At 44.2% G+C, this 26719-nt stretch overlaps 1 protein-coding gene across 1 annotated transcript; it reads right to left on the minus strand.

Annotated features, from left to right (window-relative positions):
* Positions 1 to 1138: 1138 nt before the first annotated feature.
* EMP1 (epithelial membrane protein 1) lies at positions 1139 to 18658 on the minus strand. Its single transcript, XM_037846826.1, has 5 exons — positions 18484 to 18658; positions 4783 to 4895; positions 2369 to 2465; positions 2118 to 2258; positions 1139 to 1380 (listed from the first exon to the last, which is right to left on the minus strand). The coding sequence occupies exons 2-5, from the start codon at positions 4858 to 4860 to the stop codon at positions 1214 to 1216; spliced, it is 483 nt and encodes a 160-aa protein (XP_037702754.1). The 5' UTR covers positions 4861 to 4895; positions 18484 to 18658; the 3' UTR covers positions 1139 to 1213.
* Positions 18659 to 26719: the final 8061 nt, after the last annotated feature.

The following is a 26719-nucleotide window of genomic DNA, read 5'->3' on the forward strand; positions in this document are numbered from 1 at the left end:
ATCGTATGCTTAATACTCTCTGTAGCACCTTTCACCCAAGGACATGTTTAATTTTGGTTTGTGTGTGTTTTAACTCACTTCTAAAACTGTCATGCCTTCACCTGTAAAGAAGTACAGGCTGGACTTCTAAGAAGGGACAACTCTAGCCAGTGTCAAAGCTAGAGTTACCGCTGAGCTCTGAAGCCCTGATTCTCAATATGGGTAATTAAACAAAACTTCCTCAGAAAGTTTCTAATTCAGAGGGAGAGTAATAAGATTGTGTTATATGGAGTCACATCCATTTCTTTCTCATTTTATAGTTAAAAGAAACATTGACTCCATTGAGAGAGAAATCTTAAAAAGATGACCCTAATGTTGCACTGCTGCAAGACTTGATCCCATGGTTTGTGTGCTGCTTTCACCACTGAATTGGTCACTAATGGCTTTACAGAAACTCCAGAAGAGCTGCCTTGGCTTTAAGCAAGAGGCCTAGAAAAGCCCCTGGCGAGGGGCCTCCTTGAGTGATAGCTGTGTGAGGTCTGCTCTGGACTCGGATCATGCCCCTCCCCCCAGGCCTTCCATCAGTTCTTTCTTTCTTGGTTTAGCTAACCCACCAACTTGGCCTTCTAGCTCTCTCTCTTTACCTCCCATTTTGTTGCAAATTCCACAGAGCTAAATATCTGATCTAAAGAGGGACAATGGCTCACTAACTGAAGTCCTCCTGTGGGCCCTTCAGACTGGAATGTGTTTTCTTTGGGTCAGAAGGGCCGAAGGCTTCCAGGCTTGGCATGTTCAGTGCAGAAACAATATCTGGTCTTGCCGGAACTTGTACCGCTATTTTAACTTGGTGTGGTAGGTCTGAGGACCTCAGTGCATGATCCAGAATCCACCTCAGATGTAGAGCCAGTGGTGTGCTAGCTGCTGGGGCCCCAGGCTGTGTGTGTAACTGAGAACAGCTGGAGGCCACATCTGGTGGCTGGAGGGAGCCTCTGTGGCCTGCTTTGCATTCAGGGAGCATCAAAGTACTAACCAACTACTTGCTCCCAAGGGCAGGGTCCTGATAGCGGAGAATCTCCTCAGTAATAGTTTGGGTTTCAACCTCTCCCACCCTTACTGCCCCCTTCCCGCCCCCCACCCCTTTCTTGGTTTTTCCAGCACAGCAATTTCCTCTTTTCTCCCAGATTCAACTGCTTCCTCCTCCCCACCCCCCAGGTCCCCATCAACTTGTTCAGCCTTATTTCTTTCTCAGGACCAGATAGAGAATGCCAATGACAAAGCTAAAACAGAAGCAGATCCAGGTCAGGATGAAGGAATAGCCATGGTGACTGCTTGAGTAACCGGTTCCGGAACCGCTCGCATAATGATGTGTGTAGATGGACACTCCAACCAGAATGCACAGCCCTGCAAGGAGGAGAAGAAAGTCTGCATTAAAACCGGAAGCTCAAAAGCAACTGATGTTTGGGGAAGATGCCTCCCAAGGAGACATTTTTATAATTTTAAAAAGATGCTATTTCCCCCCTTGGCAATGGGAAAATGAAGTCTGGCTTTAGTCCTAAACAGCAGTTCTGCTGATATGCCCTGGACCAAGTGCAATCAGTTGTGTTGATAAATTAGGGCCCCTGGGGCCCTTACACCTGCATTGGTTTGTGTGGCTGCGAGTGTTAAATAAAGCACAGAACAACACGTCCACCTCCCAGCTTTCCCATCTGGACTCCAGGCAGGCTGCTCAGGAATGGGAAGCAAGAGAACAAGGCCTTCTGCCAAACTGGGTATATGGGGGAAGAATGCAGCAGAGTGATAATCACAGTAATTGCGTACATCGCATTTTCATCTTTCAGAGAACTCCCCCTATCACCCCTTCCCCCAGTGTCCTGTATCTAACTGTTTCTGATGAGGTGCACCTTGACCATTTGGCAGCTGTGCAGGAGCATTAGTTTTAAATAAGGAAGCAGTTGAGGGTTCTTAAGCCAAGCTGCAATCAGGGCTTCTCAAAAAGAGAGCAAATAAGCTAAGGAGAAAGTAACATGAGCTGTTTCACTGAGCCACGTGCCAACCTGTTCCCGTAGCCAGGAGCATCTGTGGTTGGAGCTACCTAAGCTTTTCCTGCGTACACGGGAGTCTGCCCCTGAAATACTCACAGCACACCAGCATGGTGGCCCCCGAGAGGAAGAATCGATTTCCCTTCTCCATGGTGAAGAGCTGGAACACGAAGACCACGAGGGAGATGACAGAGAAGATGATGGAGAGGATCATGAAGGCTTGTACTGCTTTGAGGGCATCTGTGGGCACAGGGTGAGGAAAGCCAGGGCATTAGACTGACAGGCCTGGGAGGGAGATGGGGACACCACCACTCACATGTCAGCACAGACTGCGGGGCCTCCATACGTACCTTCACCAGAGTATGACAAGCCTTCATCACAGCTAGTGTTGGTACAGTTTTTCCAGAGACCAACTGATGACTGTGCAGAATCTGAAACCACCCAGACCTGAACCAGAAGGAAACAAAAGAAAGAAGTTGTTTAAAAACCAACCCCTCATATTTGGGAGAAAATGTACCTGTTACAAACTATGGACTATAATGAACAGTAATATCTTAATAGTCTTTTATCAAGAGTAACAAATGTACCATACCAATACTAGGTAAGGGTCAACAGTGGGAGGGGGGGGGTTAAGGGATATGGGGTATTTGGGGGTTTTCTTTTATATTTTTATCTTGTTACTTTTTATTTTTTAACTTTTTGGAGTAATGAAAATATTCTAAAACTGATTGTGGTGATGATTGCACAACCATGTGATAATACCAGGAGCCATTGACGGTATACTTTGGATGGATTGTATGCTGTATGGATATATCTCAATAAAATGGCTAAAAAAAAAAAAAATGACCCCTCTGCTTTAAAAAGAAAATAAAGAGGAAAAAACAAAAAAAAGAAATCAACTAGTGTCAGGACCAAATCTTCAGCTACACCGTATTTAGCCATAGGCTTCCAAGTAGCCTAGCATTTAGAAGAAATAAGCCCAGACTAAAACTGAAGTTACAAAGGGCCCAAGAGATAAGAGGGGGAGGAATGTGTGACCAGAGAAAAACCACCTAGACTCTTGGGACTTCATATTCTGTATTGCTTTAAAAAAAAAAAAAAAAAAAAAGCCCACCCTATTGTTTAAAATGCTAAGATTCCAAGAAGCAGAAAGCCTGGGTGAGGACATTTGTTTTAAGCACTCACAATTCATACTCTATATCAATGTTGTTTCAGGCAAGGGCCTGCCTAAGGAAAAAAAAAAAAAAGTAGGGGAAAATAATTCACCTGGAAACAACTAAGAAAAATGAGGACTACTTAGAAATAGCAATGAATTGGGTAGTCAATAAGCCACTTTCTTCTAAACAAAAGGATCAGACTTTGAATGTCACAGCATGCAAAGAGGATGAATAATTTCATAATAAAATTACAAGAGTTTTACTGTGGGGGCAACTGAAAACAGAGGAGTGACCAAAATGTATTCCCTCAGGTTCACCATGGTGCCAGCCTCCCTTCCTTCCTGCCCCAAGAAAAACAAGAATCCTTCTGGAATGGAAAACAAATTCAAGGTCATTGTCTGCTCAGAGGCAGCTGTTAAAATGCACATGGCTGGAAAGGCAAGGCCCAGGACATGCAATCTCCTGCTATCTATTAAAGAAACAGCTGTGGGCCAAATCCCACGTTAGGGGCTGATATTTCACAAATAGTGAGTTCTGTGGCATTCATTAGTACAGTCTTAAGTAGTTGATCAGACTTGTTATCCTGAGAGGCATAGAGGTTTGGATACAGAATTGCTAAATTACAAGCTGGAGGAGGCAATGTGGGCTGAGAGGGGGCACCGGTTCTTGTGTCTTATCACAGTTAAGCTTACATTTGCCATGCTTCTAATCACACCCACCAAGGTTTGCAAAGCTCTTCTGTCTAAACCTCAAAATCCATTTATCCCTTAACTGTAAGAGGGACCTGAACAGATTCTGAAGCCGTAGTTTAGCTGTCTAGTGGTTACTTGGTCTTTATGTCCAAGAGCTTGTCTTGTTTTTTTTCCCGAGAAAAGCCTAATCAAAGCAAATTGGACACTTTAAACTACCACTAGAGGTCAGAGTAGCACAAGGTTCAGGGAAAAATGACTGTTGTCGCCAGGTATTTTTATGTCGTTCTGCTCGAGTGGGTTAACTCGGTGGAACCAGGTTAATCTTGCAAAATCTCACTTCCACATGCTTATTCTCTGCTCAACAGTTGAATTCGTCAGCCTGGCAATCAAAAGCCTTGCATCATTTCACTGCAATCTCTCCTCTCCTTGTAATGAACCTTCCTGAGAAGGAAGGGCAGCTCGGCTCTGCTCACACGGGAGTCCTCATTATCCCCTAAGCAGAGCATGTCCTTTCCGCTCCGCACCTTGGCTAACACTCCTGGCTGGAATGGACCCCCGTGGACCTTCCTCCATTCCTCTTGTACCAACAGAAATCCTGCCCATCTACCAGTCCTCCACACCTCACCTCAGCCTCTGCCTCCACCAACAAGGCTGCTGCGGACACAGAGGAAGCCACAGTGTGTCCTCCAAGCGGGGAACACCTACATCCCTGGCTTGATCACCCTTGTGGACACTGGCTTCTATCCTCTTGTTATTTAATTCTGTAAAGTGTGTTTGTACTGTGTTTTTTTTTTTATCCCCACAACTAAGCTGAAAGTTCACGAAGGGCAGGGCCTGTGTCTTATATTTCTTTTGTAGGGCTCTATGTAAATATTCAAATAATTACAGAATGAATGAACAAAGAACATTACTCACGTTGGCAATGGTGGAAACAAATAACATAATACAAGTGGCGATGTGGACCACAAAGATACCAGCCAGTAATACCAGCATCTTGGCCTTCCGATAACTTACAAATGAAGAGAGTTCTGAAAAGAAAAGAGAAAACAAAAGGGAGAGAAAGGTTACTGTCAGATTCAGTAATACGGTTGAGCTTTCCCACACTCAAGGGCTGTCTGCTAAAATCAGGAGGAGTTACATTAAAATCTATCTCAATTCCATCATAAACTCCTGAAAACACCTTGTTAATCTAGTTCCCTATGCCTACATGTCTATTCATCTATTTACGCATCCATAAATGTAAAGATAACTCTGCTTCTTCTCAGGTAGTTAGGTACTCATCACTCCAACACAACCTATTTCAAAAGAAGAACACCTTATGACAACCATTAATATTTTTTGTTTGTGTTTTTGAGGCCAAAAGTAGGACTTTGATTTTTTTTAATTCAATTTTATTGAGACATATCCACATACCATACAATCATCCAAAGTGTACAATCAATTGTTTACAGTATCATCATATAGTTGTGCGTTCATCACCCCAATCTATTTTTTGAACATTTTCCTTGTACCGGAAAAAGTAAAAATAATAAAAAATAAAACTAAAAAAGAACAGCCAAATCATCCCCCTGCCCCACCCTAATTTTCATTTAGGACTTTGATTTTTAAAAGGCATTTTCACAGCTATAATTTCCAAGGCTCTGTGCAACAATGTCATATAAATTTCCACTTTCCATTAGGGAAGTGTCCATGCCTCTGTCAAACTGCTCACCCAGCAATTTTAATAGAAGCAAATGCCTTCTGCAGAATAACAGCTATTACTCAATGTCCATGCACTGAATAAGCTACTAATTTGATCTCTGGTGAGACACAAAATGTGAGAGTCACAACTTCTATTATTATACTGCTGCTTGGCATTCAATAATTACAACAACCTAATTACAGTTTAATGGTCTGATCACCTACTGACTGAACATTTCAGTCTTGCATTACTTGCCTCGAGTTGGGGACTTTGTACTGGGCTAGGTCATGGTTTTATATTTGCTATGGCTCAAAATGACAATTCTGGGGCCTTTAGATATGTGCAGCCTGATATCATGGCAAATGTGCCTACTCCTTATGTGTGTCACTCACACAAATCCCAGTCCTTCAGGATTTAATAAAGCAGGCAAGTTCATAAATCACCGGGCAGGGGATTAGAAACTAGTATAGATTAAGAATGTGCATGGATAAAACAAAAGTGTTAAGCCATACACTCAGAAGAGTAGATGAACGGAGCCAAGTGCTCATAAAGCCCAAGAAATAAAGAAGATCGCAGCCTTATAAAGAAAATATAAACAATTCACATGGGGGAAGTCTGCTCTGATTTATGCTGGCTGCAGAAGGAGGGCTTTGTCGTGTGTAAAACAGATAGGATGCTGCACAGGCTCAAAGGGAAATCAAAGGAAGGGGCTAAAGGTTATCCACACCCTAGGCAGGGTCTATGGTGGATGTCCCCACCTAGGGAGGAGATGGCTATGCACATCCTGCAATTGCCCCACCTCTCCCACTCACGCCACCTAATTTAATTGAAGCTTTGAGTGTGCTCAAGCCACTTTCATGCTGCACCAGGCATATTTATTGGAGAGCACTGATAGTATCACTGCAACACTTTAGGTGCCTTTTATCTCTACTCACTTTCCTCATCAAGCACTCAATATACAGAATGAACTAATGGACACCAGGGTGCCTAGCTCTTTACAGGCAAATGCTGAAGGCAGAGATGGGCTTCCACTGCCCACCCAGACCGGCTCTAGCAACACCTGTCCTCCTTCCCAAGCTGGACACTTCCCTCTAACTCAGGTTATTCTTTCAGGAATTTGTCCAATTTCACTGTGAATGACAAAAGTAATGAAGTTTATCCTGCTGCCTCAAGAGAGAGCTTGGAGCTTCTGTGCCTGCTATTAATAATCTTTCCACACATTCAAATTCAGTTTTGCTTTTCTCAACTTCTTGTACACCTCCGCAATTTTCTTCTTCACTTTGATGCACAATAAGTTGGAACCATATAAAGTTATATGACCTCACAGCCTCAGTTTCTTCACAGGTGAAGTGGAGTTTACAATGCTAGTTGTATGAGGAAGTGTGAGGATGACACTGGATCATAGATGTAAAACACCTGGCACCGTGTCTGGCACATGGCAGACACTGATAATGGGTTGCTTTGGTTGAGGTTATTATTACTATTGTTATTAGATGAAGCTGAGTAGCCGTTACCAACCCAATCTAATCATCAGGCTGTCCCATGTTAAGTGCAAGTTATAAAGTAGCTGCTACCTAGTCCACGAGACAGTGTATATAAAATCATTTTGGTGCTCTTAGAAATTGTAATTATTGCAAATCCTTGCCCCTTGAGTCAACAGACCACTGAGAACTGAATGTCAGGATGGCCAGGAGAAAGCTCACTCTTCTCAGCTTCCCAACCATCCCAACACCTCCAAGAGTCCCACTACCCCTATGTCCCCTGAATTACAAATATTATATATTCTTCTGTTTAATCCACCTCAGGCTTTTTAAATGTCTTTTTTTTTTTTTAATTCCTTTTGCCTCTAATTTACAAAGATCTTCCTCCCAATATTGGGGCCAAGAATGGAATACAATACACTAAGTGAGGCTTCTTTAATGAGGTCATGGAAAATGCTGTGTGTTTCCTCCCTTACAGGCTGCTGGGAATTCAGCAGCATTTTCTGTCCCCGTGGGTTGCTGTCTAACTCCGTAAGGTTGAGTCTGACTTCCTCCCCTAGCACTTCCACCTCAGCCTGCCGTCTCGTCTCTGGGGGTATGTGAGTTCCTGGACACTGGATCTCACGTCTGATCTAAACCAGCTCCACCTGATCTTTATCCTCCTCCAGGGAGACAGGCTGGAGGAGTGGGTGGAGGGATCCACAAAGAAGCAACTCTCTTTCATCTTAGATTTCTGTGATCATGCCATGTCTTTTGACTGCTGAGGAGAGCAAAATATCTTGTTAGCAAGTTTTCTAAGTGTACAGATGTGTGGGCCCCAAGGATACACAATTCTCTTTCTGCTGTTAGCTGCTGTATCTGGCCAGGGGTAGGGGCTATTTGATTGGGGCTACAGCATAGTACATTTAACTGCCCCAAATTTGTCAGAGTTTATTAGTATCATTCATTGTTGGCTTAAAGGTGCTTCCACTATTTTCAATGGCCCTCCCCCAAAGCATTTTAAAACAAAATGAACGATTTTTTCCAACTTCTGGGCTGGATCCTTCCTAACTGCTCAGTTGCTTTACAAGAGATGCCCCAGCAGAGAAACCCATCAGTCTGGGGGGAGGCAACACTGGAGGTCTTTTTGAACAACCATTAGTAGTTCCTAGGGGTGAATGACTGGGGTCCATCAAAACAGTAAAATAGAAAGAGCACAAGTAACAGAAGATAGCATTCTCTTGAGATGTCTACCCACCCATTATTTACAGTGTAGCTTGGGGAGAGGCTCATTCCCTGGACTGGTAGTTCTTGCTTCATCCAAAGACACTGAAAAGAGACCATTTCTGGGTATCTTGTATCACTGGAACTATTGGCTGCTGTAACTTTCTTTCTTAACAGTATGTTTCACTGAACAATAATTGACTTCTCCATCACGCCTCTCTAAAATGCTATGTATGGCACTCCCCAGTGGAAAGCATACACTTAGTCATAGTGATGCAGCTTGACCAGGAAGTAGAGAATAACAGCATTGCAGTTTTGAACGCTGGGGTGCAATGTGTGCTCTCACAGAGCATTCCGTGCACTGGGCAGCCCAAAAGTTTGTGAGCTGGTTGTGGTGAGTTCTCTTAGCAACATCATTGTTTGTGGTGCTTGGATTCCCCAACCCACCACACCACCAGAGCTAGTCAATTCATAGTGTTCTCTCTAATTGTCTCCATCCATTTAAATCTTTATTGATTTGTTGCCTCCCCCTTACACTTTTCCTTTGAAAAAATGAAAGAAATACAGTGCTGAGATTGCTCTACCTAGACTCTTTGCTTTGATTCAGGTAGCCAAACACTTTTAGGGTGCTCTGTCCAATGAGAAATTAATCAGACCCCTGTGGGAGCCCTTCCTTTTCTGATGGGTAACTAATTATGCAGAGACTTTGAGAATAATTGACCTCTAAGGAAGAGTAGGGAAGCTTAGATGTGGGTGATCTGGCTCCGTGATTGCTAAGTTAAGGGTGCAATAACTAATTTCTGTTGTGGAATCTGTGTGTTTATGGAACTGCCCCAGGATTCCTGGGGGAAGCTCTTTAAGGGTAGCCTAAGGCCAATAATTGGGAGTGAAAAATAGAATGGAGCAACCAAAATCCCACCTCTCCAGCAGAGGAAGTGGTGGAAATCCTGGGGCTTGAGTCACTGGAGAACTAGCCTGAGCCTGGGAGTATCATATAATCAGAACCTAAGGGATGGGCACTGGGAACTCTGGGGAAGTCCTGAGGAGCTCTAATTTCCATGATTCATTCCAGAGCGGATGAGAATCGCCCAGATGAAAGGCAGAAGAGAGACCATTCTCTACCAGATGGCGCAAGAGTCTCAGAGCTTGACCATTTCTGAGAAGCACATCAATCTGGTGAGCCAGAAGACAGTTCCAGCATTTCCCTGGTAGCCTAAGATAGACATCCTTTTGTGGGAAGAGCTCAGTGATGGCCAGCTACCAAATTCCCCATCTCCCGTTCTTCACCCCAGTTTTATTGCCCCAAAGTCACAGTCTGGCCGCAGGTTCCACCTCCAGAGTTTATCTTGCATCCATTCCTTACTTCCCACTCCATTGCCACTGCCCAGTTCATGTACTACCCTGGACCATGGCATCCGCCTGTCGCAGGTTCCCCTCTCCGAACTCCTCCCCTTCACCACGTCCTCCATACTGCCAGGGGCTCTCTGTTCTGTTCGTGTCACTCTGCCAGTCAGAAACCTCCAAACACTTCCCAGTTGCCAAGAAAGAGAGTCCAAATGCTCGTGCAGCCCCTCAGAGCCCTAGAAATTTAGTTTCCATGGACATTTCCAGCCTTTCTTTCCCTCCATCTCCCCAAGCATACATGTCAAACCTCAACACCATTTACCCCACTCTGTTCCTGGCCTTTACCACTTTCCTGCCAACCGACTTTATTTCAACATATATCACCTTCCCCCAGTAACCACCTATCAAAGTCTTTTCAACCAAGCTCAAATCCCACCTCTAAGAAGCCTTCCCAGATACACTAGTCAGACACAGCCTTTTCTCCCCGATTATGCCATATATGCCCTTGCGCGGCCGTTTATTAAACCACTCATGGTCGCTTGCCTGATAACAGTTATTTATGGATGTACTTGGCTCCCAGGCCCCTAAGATTCTAAGTTCCTGAAGATTCTAAGTCTTGTATGTAACAGTTAACAAATACATATCTGCTCAATGAATAAATAAATGAATGGAAGAAGGCAACGTTTTATTCTCTATGGAGGAATGTCAAAGTGACTGGAACCTTCATAATAAATGTAACCAGAATTATAAAGGGAAAATGTTTCTCTTCTTTAACATACATGATTTTTTTTTTTTTTCAGAGAAAGCCACTACTAATATTTCAAAGCATTTATTCCAAGCACTTCTCTGTCTCTAGTCTCTATATACCCCCAAATTTGGATTATTTTGTCTATAACCTTATAAACTGATCCCCCCTCCATACTTACCTTTTTTTTTTTTTTTTTTTTTTACAAAACAAATTGTACTTTCGATTGTTTACAGTACCATTACATAGTTGTACATTCATCACCTAAATCAATCCCTGACACCTTCATTAGCACACACACAAAAATAACAAGAATAATAATTAGAGTGAAAAAGAGCAATTGAAGTAAAAAAGAACACTGGGTACCTTTGTCTGTTTGTTTGCTTCCCCTACTTTTCTACACATCCATCCATAAACTAGACAAAGTGGAGTTTGGTCCTTAAAACATACATGATTTTTAGTCCTACATTATTTTTTAAAAATCATACATTACTTTATATATTAAGCACTGTTATATTTTTCCCTATAAGTACCCATGTGAACATATGAATATTGCCTGAATACCTTTGGCATTTGAATATACAAGGGTCTATATAAGTGAATGCAAGAAAATATCTTAAATTTCCAAACACTGCTTTCCCTATAGATTTAACTTTTCCATCTACCTCTTTGAATTATAGAATCTCTGGAGTAAAGGGGGACTTTAAAAGTCCTACTCAATGCATGAAACTTATCTCCAAATCTATACTAAGGAACTCTAAATCATGCTTAAACTCCTCCAGTCATGGGGAGCTCACTCCCCCATTAGAAAGGTCCTTCTGACAGTGAATCAGGGTTGGCTCCTCTCAACGACCACCACTGATCTTGGTTCTGCCCAAGAGAGACCCCACCACCACCACCACCAGCTAGCTTAATGCTTCCTCTTGGGTCCTTTTCTAGTATGGTTACCTTTGCAGCAGAACTATCAAGTTATCAAAGAATTAGCCAGAGGACATCCCCAAATCTCAATTAAGTCGTAACAAAGAGATTCCAAAATTTTGGTCAAGTCATAACACAGTCCTGAAATTACTTAATTTCTAGACACTACCCTGTCTTTTCACCAACTGATGTTTCACCGGCAGTGAAATCCCCATCTCTTTCGTGGATAATTTCAAATTTAGAGAGAAGCTTTCTTACACCATCCAACCAAGACACAATGTTTCCTCCAAAGCGCAAGAAGAGATGAAAGGCAAAGCCGCTCCTGTCATATGATCTCCGTGAGTCAGCCCCCATCTCCCTGCCATCTTCCTCCAAGTGTCACCACAAAAGGCTGCAGCTGTCTCCTCTTCCTAAGGACACTGTGTAGGTCAGCATGAAATCCTTCTGTCCTCTACAAGGCGGGTTTGTTTTCTTTTGTTTGTTTGGTTACCACTGAAGATCATTTGGGTTGGCAAAATAGATGTCCATTTTACACAAAAGCAGACCTGGAACTACTCCTTTGGGAATCAGCCCCAGAGGCTATATTTGGAGGAGGAAAAAGCTGGAATGAAAGGTAGGCTGAGTGGATGAGACCTGGGTTGAGCATTTCTCGTCATTGTTACTGTTGTTTTATGTCAAGTGTTCTTTTCCATTCTAAATATTGTTTTTAAGTAGAGGTGGGAGAAGGAAACATTAATTTGTCCGTGGGAAACCTGTGGGGGAAAAGGATCCTAAAAGAACATATCTTCTTGCCTCCGGATCTCTGCCGTTCGGTGTGGAAGGGATGAACCTCAGGTTGCACCTCACCATGTGCTTGTCGTACAACGGCCTGATGTTTTTAAGTGCCAGGAGGTTTTTATGACCAGGTAAAACACAAGCACTCAAGCAGCAAAAGTGACATGTCCCAAGGAAAACAACAGGTTTTTCATGGTCCCAGGGGAAACGGGGCTGTGTGCCCCAAATGTGGATTATCATCAGCCAGGGCTATTATAGAAAGAGCAGTGTTTATCTGGTACTAGTGTAGGTTAGAATAGACTCCCACATAGGTAGATTTGAGGAACTAGGGGCAAAGAAAGAGCAAGTATGTTATTTTCTAAAAAAGGAAAAGAGCATTTACTACAGAACCAGATTCTCATCAAAACTCTGCCTCTGACTGACCCACCACTGACTTAATCCCTTGGGTCACTGGCTCCTGGAGAGGTAGAAGTGCCCAGCATCTAAAAGCACAGGTTCTGGGTTCAAATCCTGACTCCACTACTTCTTAACTGTGTGACCTGTAGACTTTGAAGGATACATATAAGTGCTACAAGGTTGTTGGGTGTTATTTTTATTCCTTTGTGTAAAATGAGAGGCTTGGGCCAGCAAAATGGGCTTTAAGCTTCTCTAGCAGAAACTGAGGACCAAAAAAGTATGCTAAAGGCCAACAAGTAGCATGAATATTGTTTTTGCCAAGCTCCCAAAGAAAATAAACTCGCTCTCTTACTTCCCCTTGTCCTCTTTTGTGTCCAGGGAAAGGGGGGTAGATGTGGGCAACATCTGCAAAGACTGAGCCCAGTCCTGGGCTTGCAGCCTGAGCCGGGCCCACGCCCCCACACTGCAGCTGGTCAAGCAATCGGGTGGTTTCCCTTGGGTGAGGAGGGACGCTTCAGCTGCATTCTGCTTCTGACAAAAGAGGAGAGTTCTGGCAGCCAGCATGTCTTCAAAGGAGGGGCTGCCAAGATAATAACCAGGGTTTGGAAGGAAAATCAAGGTGTGGCCCAGCCCTGGAGGCACTTGGGTGAGTCTGACAGTAGATGGCGGCAACATGCTTCAACCAGCAAAACCGCAGCTTTGTGCAGGCAGGCTGGGTGGGACGGTGCACTCAGGCCACAGGCGCCTGCGAGTGCACCGGGTGAGCTGGGGGCTCTGCTTCTGTTTCTGAGAAGAGGTGGTTATTTAGAGGTTTATAGGCTTTGAGATCATTTCATCCAAGGCTTGACAAAGGAGGAATGGCACATCCACAGAGGCAAAGCAGAATCAGAGCTGAAGCCCACCATCTACAACTTCCAGCATGATGTTCTCGCCTGTCTTCTAAACTTTGTCTTAAAGTTCAGCAGAAGTTCTAGATTCCAGGAATTACTCTCTCTATGTTCTTCCCACCACCTCCTAGTTAATCAGAGGGTCAACTCAGCCCCTCAAAACTGTGCCATTGGCAAAAACAAAGGGCCTTTCAGGCAAAGGCTGTTGCTTCTTCCCAACATTTTGCTGAGAGCCCACCTGGCAGAGCCAGCCCTGCCTGGTCCCGAAGACCAGGTCCAGATCTCCAACCAGCAACCCTGAGCCAAGCTGGAGACCCTGGCTTTGAGCATCCAGCCCACTCCCTGCCCCCAACCCCAAGCCCCCCCAAGCACAGAGAATATCTTCCAGCAAAGACCCAGCACTGGGTCTCAGCTTCAGAACTTTCTCAGAGATCAGCAGGCCTGCCCAGAGCTTATTGTTTCAGGACAGTTAGGAAAAGTTAGAAATAGCTTGCTTTGGAATTGCAGGCATCTGCTGAGAGGCTGAAGCTTCTCTCTAGTTCTTTTCCAGTCTCTTAGCAGGAATCTTTGATTATATAAAACAAGAGTCTAAGTATCACCACTTCTCCCTTGCTATTCATCCTTCTCCATCCACTTAGCCCTTTCCCCCTCTTCTAGGCCCTTCCTTCCCTTCCCCTCTTTGCTCCTTGCACCTCCCCTTTCCTTTTCTCAATTTGTCTCTCTTTCGCTCTCATCCACACCTCTACAGCCACACCCTCATGCTGCAGGGTGGCTGTCCTCCAGAATAGGGTGGAGTTTCTTTCCCAGAACCAGCTCAGTTTCTCCCTGAGCCTGATTTGGTTCCTGGTGAATTCCTTGCTGTTCTCAAAGTCTTAACAGGCTTCGGTCACCTGCCCCTCCTCATCTGAGCCGGGCACCCTTTGTGTTGACTTACATGTCTTCCTTTCCTTCCAAGAGCTGGGGAGAGCACACTGCCTCCTGGTGGTAAGTCCCACAAACAGCAAGCCTAAGGAACCTCTGGGTGATGCAGGCCAAAGAGGTTGCCTGAGTCCACAAGGCCCCCAGGGGTCAAGAATCCTCTGGGAAATGCCTCTTCACTTTTCTGCCAATTTTGTGAGTCAAACTAAAGAGTTACCATGAGCCCAAAGGATTTCCCAAAATAAAAACAGTAGGACCTTAAACAATAGAATTTCAGAGCCACAAGGGGTCTTGGAGACCACCCAGTTCACTTCCCTCAAATGAGAAAACAAGGCAAGTGACAGGGATCAAGGCCACTGCCATCTGTCTTCCAGGGCAGCCTCTTCTCGTCTACCCGAGCACTTGTACCACTAGTTTTAACCTGTGCAAAAAGGCGTCTCTATTTTAAATACCTCCACTTGAAGGGAGAATTCACAAAACAGACTTGGGAAATAGACTGCCACAGCCACAAGAAAAACCAACAGCACCGAAAGCAGAAAAGACTGTTTCACTTCGAGGAAAATGCTGTTTCCATGACAGGGAAGGAAATGTTAGCCCGAATATTGTACTAAAAAGGAAGAGAGAAATGGCAATCTCCATCAGTGTTTGCATTTTTATCTTGATGCTTCAGTTTCAGTGACTGTCCCAGTGAAACTGAGGGAAATGGTTTTACCCAGTCAGGGCACCAGGGACTGAAGCATTACAAGGAGTGGTCTGGGGACATGTGAGTTTTGGGAATTCAGGTGAACCCCTAATTGGAACCGTATTTGGGTTGCCTTGCTTACTGAGTAGCAGATAAAGCCCAGAAACCTGGGGTCTTCTGGGCAGAACTGGGAGAGGTATTAGAAAAGGGAAGCTGACGGTCAGAGAATTCCAGAATCTTTAACACTCTACCCTCGGGATTGATACCCAGACTGCTGGGTAGTCACGTACACCCATGCCACACCTGACTGGCCGACGGTTCCTGCAGTGACTGTGACAGTGGGTAGGTGTGAACATGAATTAGGGAACAAACGATGGGACAACCCACAAGGCCACATGAAAAGCATGTTTCTGGTATTGGCTTGGTATAAACATGACCCGTTGGGTAGCATACATGGCTGTGTCCTGTTGTGTTTCTGAGTAGGTGCATCTGAGAATCCCAACTGTCTCAGAGCCTTTGTGTTAAGCAGCTAACTGGCATGTGGTAAGTGAAAGAAGGAATCATATTCATGGATTTAGAAAGTGAAAAGTCTCAGATTCAAATCATATGGGTATGTTTGACTATATGCATACTTATGAAGCTTCCTTGGGCAAAATAAAGATAATATAATACAGGGCCACTAAGTTTTATTCACTAAATATTAAACACAGGTTAAATTTTTTGAGGATAAGGAGCACTAGGTGGAACAACAACAACAAATGGAATAGGTATCTTCTGGGTTGCTACAAGACAACAGAATGAGGAAGAAGGCATGGAAGTTACCGGGAAGCCGATTTTATTCAATTTAAGAAATGAATAATTAGAGTTGTCCAGCAAAGGGGAAATGAGCATGGAGAAGAACTCTGAGGTACTGATCTCCTCCTCTCTGGGAATTTTAAGGAGACTAAGAGGACCATCTGTCTGCATATGGTAGGAGACTGAACTGAGTTGATCTCTAAAATCCCTCCCAAATTTACAATTCTATGAACAAAATGAAGGGTGCAGTGAAACTAATTTGCCTTGTGCCCTTGTCTGTGGTCCCTTTTCAGACATAAACCCCACCAGGCTCTGAAAAGTCTACAGAAAAAGCTGTTTTGCCTCTTCCACAATCCTTCCTCCATCCCCGACCATGCCTTTCGCCATTGGTCCCAGTGGGCCCAGCATTAACTAAAACCTCCAAAGCCCCCCCAAACCAGGCCGAGAGGGTCTGCATTGCCAGGGTGGTCCCTATGGAGCATCCATGAGGCCCCGGAGCCTGGGTGCTCCCCTGGGAACCGGGTCTGCGGAGGGAAGAGGGTTGGGAAAGCCACAGTAGGAAGTCCTTTCAGCGGTCTGCAGAAGGGGCGTCTTCATTTCCGCAGAGGTTGGCTCAGAACTCCTGGGAGGTAGCCAGGGTCTGCTCTAAGGATGTGATCTGCTCTGGGTTGGTCCTTGGTGGCCTTTTGCCAACTCCCAGGACGGTTTAGTACCTGACTCCCTCCCACCCGCACGCACACACACACACACACACACACACACACACACACACTCTCTCTCTGCAAATTCCGGGGGGTCCTCTGACCAGAGGCCAGACAGGATGTCCTGCCGCCCTCCAGACAGCCCTCCACCCCCGCCTGATTCCTCGGAGTCTGGGTGGAACTGGATCTGCCTCTGAGGGTTGGAGGCAGCGGGGGGGGGGGGGAGACTCATATTACAGTATTCAGTATTGTCAAAGACTAACAGCTGAAATTCAGGAAAACTCTTGCAGCTGAGGGAGTCTCCCACCATCCCACTATTTGGAGGGAGGACAGAAGGTCGGAGTCAGAATAGTATTTTTCAAATTGCCCTTGAATTCCAGGAAATAACATGCAGCATATTTTCTCATTTAAAAAAGCTACAGTATAATGGAAAATATTCCACAAGTACTGAAATTCTAATGGTTTACACCTCAGAATTGTCAGTGTTTTCTATTTGCTTACTGCTTAAAAATTGCTTATTAGCTTTAACCTGCATCAAACTAAAAGATGAGTATTATCTTCATAGGATACCATTACTTTCAGCTTCATAACCATTACTTCCCTCAACCACATCTGTGTAATCTGGGTATAATAAACATGTTAAGCAAATATAGAAGTTCCCTGCATCTGGAAAATCTGCCCTTGCACTTACTTAATCATTCTCCCCAGGGGCAGTTTTACAAGGCGCCTTCACTGCTCAACAAACACAGGCTGATTATATTTAAATTGCTCCCAATGTCCTGCATTTCTGAAAGAAAAGCCTAACTTCATCAGACTGGCTGAATCCTGTCATTCTCCTTTTCTCATGAGTGTGGGGGAAAAATATACCAGTATCTGTGTTGAAATGCGCCCCGTCTAGGTAGACACTCAAACAAAACACTAATCTAAAACAGCAAACGCAGAGAGAAAGCATGCTTTTTTTCATCTCTCCAGATTCACCTCATGATTAGCACGGGTGTTGACGTTTGTACAACCACGTTTTGGACACAGTAAGAAGATAAACATTCCAAAACGATTACTGCCTTCCATGCGGAAAAATTCCACATCCACCTAAAAAGATTCTTTCATCATTTCTGATACTCCATCTTTTCACCCCGCCCTGTCATGCAGCTGTTTCTGGGGTGGGAGCACGAAGCCATTCAACAATTTTACAGGAACAGATGAAGCTCTCCTTGCCACACCCTCTCCTCCTAATCCAGTTTCCCTCCTGCCTCCCCCAACCTCCACATCTGGCCTGGAAGAGAAAGATCTTTGGAATCCACATCAGACACCTCAGTCTACCAACTGAACCCTTCCCGCGTTTTATTTGAAACACCAGTTGTGCCTCTCTCTCTCTCTCTCTCTCTCTCTCTCTCTCTCTCTCTCTCTCTCTATATATATATATATATATATATATATCCCTCTCTCTCCCTCTCCCCCTCTCCCCCACACCACGCCTTTTTTATTCTTTATGGGCTTCCTCTAAACAAACCAATCCCTGATCCTCCCATCCTTGGGAGAAACTAAGAAAATAATAACAAATAAATAAAAACACTTGAATTTAAACAGAAGTGAATGAACAGCAAAAAGATAGTAAAAGCAACAACAAAAGTAAACTGAAAACCAGTTAACGATCCACCATCACCCAAAAAAGACCAGCAAACAGCTAACAACGGAAGAAACAATTCAAGTCCTGAAGCAATCCCAATCAAAACCGAGGAGTCTGAAAACAACATCTGGCAAATTCAATATGCCATTTCAAAAGCACGTAGTGTTTCCTCCCTAAAGAATACCCTACATGGGTTTGTTCCAAAGTCCCCTGCTCCCTTCACATCTTCAAAGATTACAGGCTAATCCTGTGGATTTTTCCCAATTTCTCCTCAAAATATACTTTTCTGAACCTTTTGAAAAAAGTTGTGCACGTGTCTTTTCGCCAAAGGTTTCAAGGACTTGATTCACAGAAAAGTAGCAAAGAAAAACAGAAAACGCTTAGAGGAGGTCGAAAAGAGAAGAGTGAAAAGGAAAGAGAAAGTTTCTCCGGCCGCTGCTCCGGGGAGCTTGGCGCGGTCGTACCTGAGGGTCTGAGCGTCCGAGTGGCGGGAGCTGGCGGCTGCCCCGGTCCGCTCCTCGGGAAGGTGTGTGACTGCAGTGAGGAGGAGACCTGCCTCTGAGGTTATAAGTTTCCTCCGCTGGTGTGTTGGGATGTGTGACGGGCGGTTTCTTTTCACTCCGTTTTAAAGGAGTTTCTATGAATCAGTCGGGCTTTGAAAAAAAAAAAAAAAAAAAAAAAAAGATTTGTTGTAAGCCACGCCCTGCTAAGTTGGCAGCCGGTCAAGAGTAGCTGGGAGTGAGCCATGGATTCAAAGAACCCCGTAGGCTCTCTCTGACTCAGACACAGAGACCACAGTGGAAAAAGGAGGGACACTGCTCCAAATGAGTAATAGGAGTCATACAAATAAACCTGTTTACCAAACCCTTTCCTCTTCAGCAAAAAGGAGACTTGGTTACCATGGTGCAGAAGGCAAAACACAAGTCAGCCGTCCCAACTTTCAGCTGGGGAAGGGGCAGGAAATCCCTGCTCCTTGAGATCCTAGTTAATTATCACATGAGATTCCTATTCTTTCTCCTCACAACTGCATCAGCGGCTGTTCGCTTCCAGGAATGATCAGATTTATTTTGGATTTGCTTCCCTGCCTGATCCCTGTGCACTGTCCTGATGGTGGCCCTGGAAGCAGAAGGGGACACGCCAAGAGCCCTTGTCTCTGGACGATGGAGCGCTGATTGAACAGCGGACAAGCCCTGGTCTTTAATTTCACTCTGTTACTGCCATGTGGACCTGACACATTCCAGGAGGAAGTCCTCCAGGTAAGAACTTTGCTCTCTGCTCTCCATATAATAATCATCTGGACCTTGCTCCACAATTGAGTTTCTTGTAGTCGGCCAGTAGCATAATCACCCAACCCCCTCCCCCCACCACTTCTGTCTCAGTACTAGAGCTGGGAGGGGGCTTAGACGCCATCTAATCCCACAGTCCACGTGTTTCCCCCGGAGCAGGGAGGACCCAGGCTCTGGAGCCCGGATGCCTGAGTTCCAGCCCCACCCTCCACTCATCAGCTGTGTGACTCTGGGTCAATCACTTCATTTCTCCATGCCTCAGTTCCCTCACGTAAAACGGGGATGGTAGATACCTATCTCATAGGGTTGCGGTGAGAACCTATAACAATGCTTGGCACACAGTAAACACAGTAAGTGCTAGCAATGATTATTTTCCTAAAGAAGATACTCAGGCCCAGAGAGGCGAAATGACTTATCCAAGGAGACACAGTAAATTGGCGAGCAGCTTGGGTCCAAATCTGCCAAATCCAATCCCAATTATATTTCTGTTGCTCTCTGTAGTAGCACACAACCTATTCAATTCAAATTCTGCTTATCTAGTTATTTATTCATTTGTTCAATCAATGCATTCTCACTTCCACCATGAAGAAGGCACTGTGCAGAGCATGGGGTCACAGGAGTGAGTGAGGGCCCTGTCCTGTTGGAATTTACCATCCATAAGTGAATAGAGAACAGTTGGTTGCACCAAAATGTTAATGTATGATCCCTAGTGGAAAAATAATAAATGAATTTTACTTTTTCCTGGATGCATTTCCATACTTTCCAAATCTTCTGCAGTTAACTTACATTACTTTTGTTTTTAGGGACAAAAATATTTTAACATGGAAAGGAGAGTTTATTTTCTCATGCGGATGATGAGGAAAACACACAATGATTTGAAGCCGCATCTTCACAAGTCCCCGAGAACTGAAATCTGTCCCTGTAAGGATAAGTCTGGATTTTTCATTAAAAACTGAAGATGTGACAAAAGCTAGCATCAGTTTCTGTCTTTTCTCACCCCACTCCCCACCCCCATCGCTCATTTGATAATGAAAATGCCTGTTTGAGAGGCGCCACTCCCAGCAGTGGGCTAAGGCGGACTGTGCTCTCGGAGCAGCCCAGCCCTCAGGGAGAGGAGGGACAGCCGGTGAGGCCCACGGAAGCCCTGCGGGTGGCCAGGGGGGAATAACAAACCCAGCCTCCGCTGGGGAATTTGCCGCACTCCCTCAGCCTTCTCCCACTCTTGGGCTGGTCTTTCACCTCCAGGGCTCTCTCCCCGTTTTAAACTTTCTTGCCCCAGTAGCATGTACAGGAAGGGGGTCTTCAGAAAGACAGTCCTGGGATACTGGGGAGAATGTGGTCTGGTTGCATTTTTTTAAAGAGAATCTGGAGCCTGGGAATCTTGGACTTTCTCTGCCCCCTCACGCCTTGGTTAGCAAGCAAAAAAAAGCAGAAACTTCTCTTGTACTTGAGTACACAAGTTTGTTTTTTCCTGAATTCCCACACTGGACTTGAAATGGAGAGATAGTGGCTTGAGGGAGCAGCTCTGAAAATGGGATTCCGAAAACAGGAGATCCAGTCTCCTACTGTCTGGCCGCGGTGGCAAGAAGTGAGCTGTGGTCCCTGCATTTCTGCATTTCTGCCTGAAAGTGGGCAGGTATCAGAGTTCTTGAAACAGGCCTGATAAACCTCACAGCCCTACGTCCCTATGCACTTTTGAAGATCTTTTGGGTTTGCAGAGAAAATGTTAAATGCTTTGAGCTCTTAAAGCATGAACACACACACACACACACACAGTGATGTCACGTAAAGTTGAGTTGTGTAAATATTTTTAAAGAATAAATGCTAGTCTGGGATTTCTAAAATCTCCATAATTAGCCCTTGAAATGCCACTGGACTCATTTCATAAAACAACCTTATCAAGTCTGAGAAAGAAATCGGATCTGTTCTGGCTGCAGTTGCAGCTCACTTTGCCTCTGGATATGATTAAAATGGTGAGCCTGATTCTTTCCATGCGGACAATAAAGGGTTCAGGAGTCTGAAACCACGTGGCGCTGTGGAATGTCACTCTGGTATCCAAACAGTCTTTCAGAGTAATTTGCCTTTCTACCTTGTGCTTCCACCTCCCCCATTTGGAAGGCAGATTAAACAAATTTGTTTCCACATGGGCAGAGAACCAGACAAAGCGCCATTTGACTTCAGCAAAGCTATACATAGATTCTTGGGAAGGAATATCTCCTCTCCCCCGGTAACACAGGGTTTCTTCTCAGGCTCAGGAACGTTTCTCCCTCCTTCTGAAGCAACGAGAATCGACCTCTGACACAATGCCACGCAGGGCAGATTTTTAAGTTTGAACTGGCGTGGGTACTTTTAATGAATATATGAATTGTAGACTTTTAATGACTTTCAATGATACAAAAAGAAGTCTCCTAAGGTAGGTTTGGCCCGGCCCCCTAAGTCCCATAGAAAAGAAAACTAATACTAGCTTGAGCTTGTTTTTGCTCAAACTCATTTAGTCAAAAAGAATCTTAAACCATGCAACATGTTCCCCCAAGCAAGGTTTCCATGTTAATATTAGCGAACACTCCATGGAAGGAAATATATATATATATATACACACGCTTACACATACACACATACATACACACACACACAGTATCTTTCAAAATTAAATGAATGTTTTTTTCTTGCCACTCCTCTTTTATGTTTGAGATTTTCCCAGAAATTTCATATTTCTTCTTCTTTCCTGCCTTTCACTTCTTTCTACTCTGCTCTTCTCTAAATTTCTCCCTCAGGCCTTTTTCTTCCTGCTTTTACCGTTTACTACCTTAAGTTCTTCTCAATGAAATGTAACTTGAATGTAGTTTCACGAAATGAGAAGCTTCTAATATCCCCCTTAGCCTCTCCCTTTCTTGTCAGCTAGCTAGCCCTGAAACTGCTTTGGGAAGATAAAATTTCTGAAACTTAAAAAGTGTCCCAAAAATAAGGGGCATTGGCCCAACACTTTTAGCCTAGCAGAGAAGAAAGACTCCCGGAAAAGTGGTGCAACAGAGGAGCGATGGCTGTGTGACAATGACAGAGGAAATATGCCAAGCCCGCCACCTTGGGGAGCTGCTGGTGGTTGCTGCAACTGATTCCATCAGGCAGTGGTGACTGCTACGGATGATCAAAATGGCTGAAGGAATAGGCTTTCTGAGTCATGTCCACCATGGATACAGCTGCAAAGCCAGAGAAGAATGACAAGCATGCAAATAAGAAGCAGTTGTGCCTGAAATAAAAAGTGGAAAGATTCTGTCTTTCTCCAACTAATGCAAACCACAATCCTAGAAGGGAGATATTAAAGGTGTATTGAATAAATGGCTTTTTTTTGCATTTTCCCCTCATGTTACTGAGCGCACTATTCCCACTGCTAAATGGGCCATTTCAGGCAAAGAACTGAATATTCTTAAATAATTAAAGTGTGACTTTCCCTTTGCATACAGTGGGCAAGAGATGCAGTGAGAAGATGCTGAGCACCTAGCAGATGCTCAATTAAAATCTATTACATTTAATCAATGGAGTGTTTGACACACAAGTATAAGATTTCCCCCTCAAACTCAGGTGCTGTTCAGGGCACCCATCTAGTGAAGCCCCACAGCTGTGGGAAAAGCAGTCAGCACATGTCTTTAATTTTCCCCGGGGAAAACTGTCAGGCACAAAGCAGGGCAGCTCAGCCTCGGGTCTTAAAACATATTCCCCATTGGGACTGTGTGGTCACCAAAGCACACAAAATGCTGGACACGCTAGGAGTGACCTTGGAGACCATTAACATTTTCAGTGACACAAATCGTTTCTTGGTGTAAACAAATGATCAAACACTAAGTAAAAGAGTGGCTGTCAAGTACTCAGCCTCATTGGAAAACAGAGTAGTATTTCAGGTGAAATTTGAGGATAATTGGTCAACTATTCTGTAAGTATTACTGGACTCAGCAAGAACTCTTTCAAACCTTTAAGACACACACACACACACACACACACACACACAAGTTGGAGTTGGCCTACCCCTTCTAGCGCAGAGTGTACGAAGGTGTCTCGACTCTCTGGAACCTGGCAGAGTCCATGCCTACAGCACTCATGCCCATTCTTCCCTGGACAGGGCTGGACAAACTGACGAACACACGAGCTTCCTTTCCTGAATGCCACACTGATCCTTCCCCTCTGGTTAGCACCCTGTGTCTTCAACCAAATCACCGCACTCCAATGCTGTTAATTCAGTTTCATCTTTCTAGCTACAATTTCATTCCAGTTTTGCTTGCCCATGACTCTCTCTTAATTAGAGTTGGGAGGACCTAAATACCCCCTGCCACCCCTTTATGACTGTTTCTTGGGTGGTCACATCCACAAAGGATCAAACTAACTGTTCTATTCTTCCTAATTTTTACTTTTAAGTGGAGACCTTATCTTGATATCTGGGGGCATCTTAATCCACCTCTTGTACTAACAAGTTCCATTTGATGTCCTTCTTCTGGATTGTGTGCTGGGCAACATTTGCTTATCATTGAGAGGAAGCAACTGAAAACCAACCTGAAATTCCCCACGTCCTCTTCCCTTCATCCTCTAAACTTCTGAAACTGCACACAGGGATCCATGAAGGGGGGAAAAAAAAAGATTCCTCTTACTTTTGATTTGATCTTTGAATGAAATTCCAACAATGCATAGATAAGAATTCCAACAATGTAAATAAGAAAGTTAAAATCATCCAAAACATTACCTCTGAGTTAATCACTGTAAACATTCTTTCATATATCTGTACATACACATTTATCACATTTTACACAAGATGATGTATATGCATGCCAATTGGTATCTGCTCTTATTTCATGATAGAGGATCATAAGTGTCCTTCTCTCTAAGCCCCACAGCTTCCCATGTCAATAAATGTAGACCCTACATCATTATTTGTAGTGACTGCATAGTATTCTTTTGTGTGCATATACCATTAAGTAAACAATTCCCTATTAATGGATAATGAATATTTGTGTTGCTTTGATTTTTTTTGCCACCATAATAAATACCATGACCAACCTCCTAGTACATTACATATATGCACCTGCATTTAATCTGGAATGATGACATCTTTGCCATTTTATTAAATATTTTGTCTCCCATTCATTGGACTGCCATATAGAATTGATTTCATTACTCAGTGATGTGCAATCTTGAAAACCTTACTTAAGCACTCAGGATCTCAGTTTTTTTTTAAAGGGTTATTCCTTATGATCTTGAGGATCCCTTCTAGTATTTATAGTCACTTTTCCAATTCTGAAATCTCATGCATGGTTGTCAACTGGTTCTCTCTAGCCTCTTTCCTTCCCTTTTAATCTCATGAACAATACTTGAAAGTTCACGTTGTTGTCCTTCTGAATTCTCATCTGAGAACAGGGCACCAAATGGGACTACCTAAGCCTAAAGAGATAGGGCTGGGCAGTTGCCAAGAATTTGAGATCTAAAAGATCCTTTCATTCTGGCTGAATTGCCACGTACTCCTCTATTAGTGTTCTGAGCATGAGTGCATCCCATTTCCCAAAATTCCAGGCTCATTTCATACCTTCATCCCCACAGTTCAGGATATGAGCCCTATCAGTTTCATAGTCTGGAGTCCACACCAAACTCAGAAGTGCAGCAGGAGGTGTGCTATGGTTTGTCCCTGTCGAGCTTACAGGTCCTTGTTCCTGACACAGTGCGGTTCCACCAGCAAACTGGGTGCAGTGAAGCAGGCAAGTCTGTGCTGGTGGAGACCCTGCCGAGGAATTTCCTTCTAGCTCAGAGGCAATAAAATGCAAGGTCTGTGCTAGCTGATGGCAAGGTGACAGCTGCCCAGACTCCTCAGCCGGTGCTGGCTGATGGATAGGTGAGGGCAGGGGCTGTCACCCTGGACATTGGCTGTTGCCCTGTCGTTAGCCTACTGACGGAGAGCTCCTGGAGCAGCTCTGGGGAATCAGGTCCAGGAAATTGTGGCTTCAGGAGGGGGCCTGCTAAATATGATAGTAATAACAAATAATAGGAATAACAACAGTAAATTCAACTTACATTAGCATGGCAACTTATGGACACACATTCTCATATTTTAAACTTATTTTCATTCTACTCGGAGGCTAAAATTGAGGCTCAGAGAGGCCTAATTCTTTGACCAAGGTTACAGAACTATTAAGGGAGAGCATCTGGGTCACTTAGTTTTTTGGTTTGTTTTTGTTTTAAATTCTTGTTTGCCATAATTTTTCTTTTTCTATATTGCTTAACTTTACATGGCTAGTGGAAGCTATAAAGGATTCTCTGTCAGTCCAGGATGATCCAAAAAGGTAAAGGACTTCCAGTTGTGTGTGATGACTTTGAACCACTCCAGTTGTAGTAGTTCAACCTCTATCCAAATCAGAGCTTCTTGAGACCCTCATGGAGCACCTTATAACTCCAAGTGATCCCTGTTCTCTCTCAGCCCCAAATAACCCCCTGCAGTGGCTTCTGGGTTCCTCATCCCAGGCTTATCCGTTGCATGCCAGGTCACCTGGGGAGACCCCCTCCCCGCCCAAGGAGGTTTACTTGAGTCTTCTGCTCTACCAAATTCACATCAGTGAACCAGCTCGAGCCTGGGTACCAGGCACCCTCTGGGCATATCTGGACACTTTCCTCTGCATAAGACTCTAGGTTGAGTTCAAAGACGTAGAGATTCTAAGGACTTTATAACAAAGTGTGCAACTGATGAATAGGTCAATAGAAAGAAGAAAGGGTCCAATTTAAGGATACAGTTAAAATATCTTCTCAAAAGAGAAAATAAATTGTTTTCCGAGTATGTAAAGGAGCTGCCACCTGTGGGATTTCCAAACAAGTCATGGTCAAACCAACAGCAGTGACAGTGATGTTTCAAACTTGGATGAAGCACTTAAAATTCTATTTGGGACAGTGGAGCACCAGTTGCAGTAGTAAGAAGCTGCCATGTTGTAGAGCAATCCACACTAGGGGAATGGGAAAGGCTCGGACGTTGGAGAGCACAGACCCCTAGAAACAGGGTGGGGAGGGACTTCTGGCCAGGAGGGGGGCGTTTAACTGTGCACCTCCTAAAAGAGCAATGCAGAAATAATTAAGAGTGAAATGCCATTGAGGCTGCAGGAAAGCAGAGCCATATGAAGACAGGAGCCTTTGTTTATTCCCTGATGCATCCCTAGTACCTAGAACAGTGCCTGGCATCTGAGAGGTACCCAATAAATCCTTGTTGAATGAGTCATTCAAAACTTCCTTTTGGTTTGAAAAAAGAATGTGGGCACTCTCAGGAAGGAGGTAGAGTGATTAACAGCACAGAGCATTAACCCTAAATTAATCCATCATTCAATAATAATAGTAATAATGACAGTAATACCTGAAAGAAAGCAGATCATTCACTACAACAGCAATGAGGAAACTT

The sequence above is a fragment of the Choloepus didactylus genome, chromosome 8 (genome assembly GCF_015220235.1).
Source record: "Choloepus didactylus isolate mChoDid1 chromosome 8, mChoDid1.pri, whole genome shotgun sequence".
Classification (NCBI taxonomy): Eukaryota; Metazoa; Chordata; class Mammalia; order Pilosa; family Megalonychidae; genus Choloepus; species Choloepus didactylus.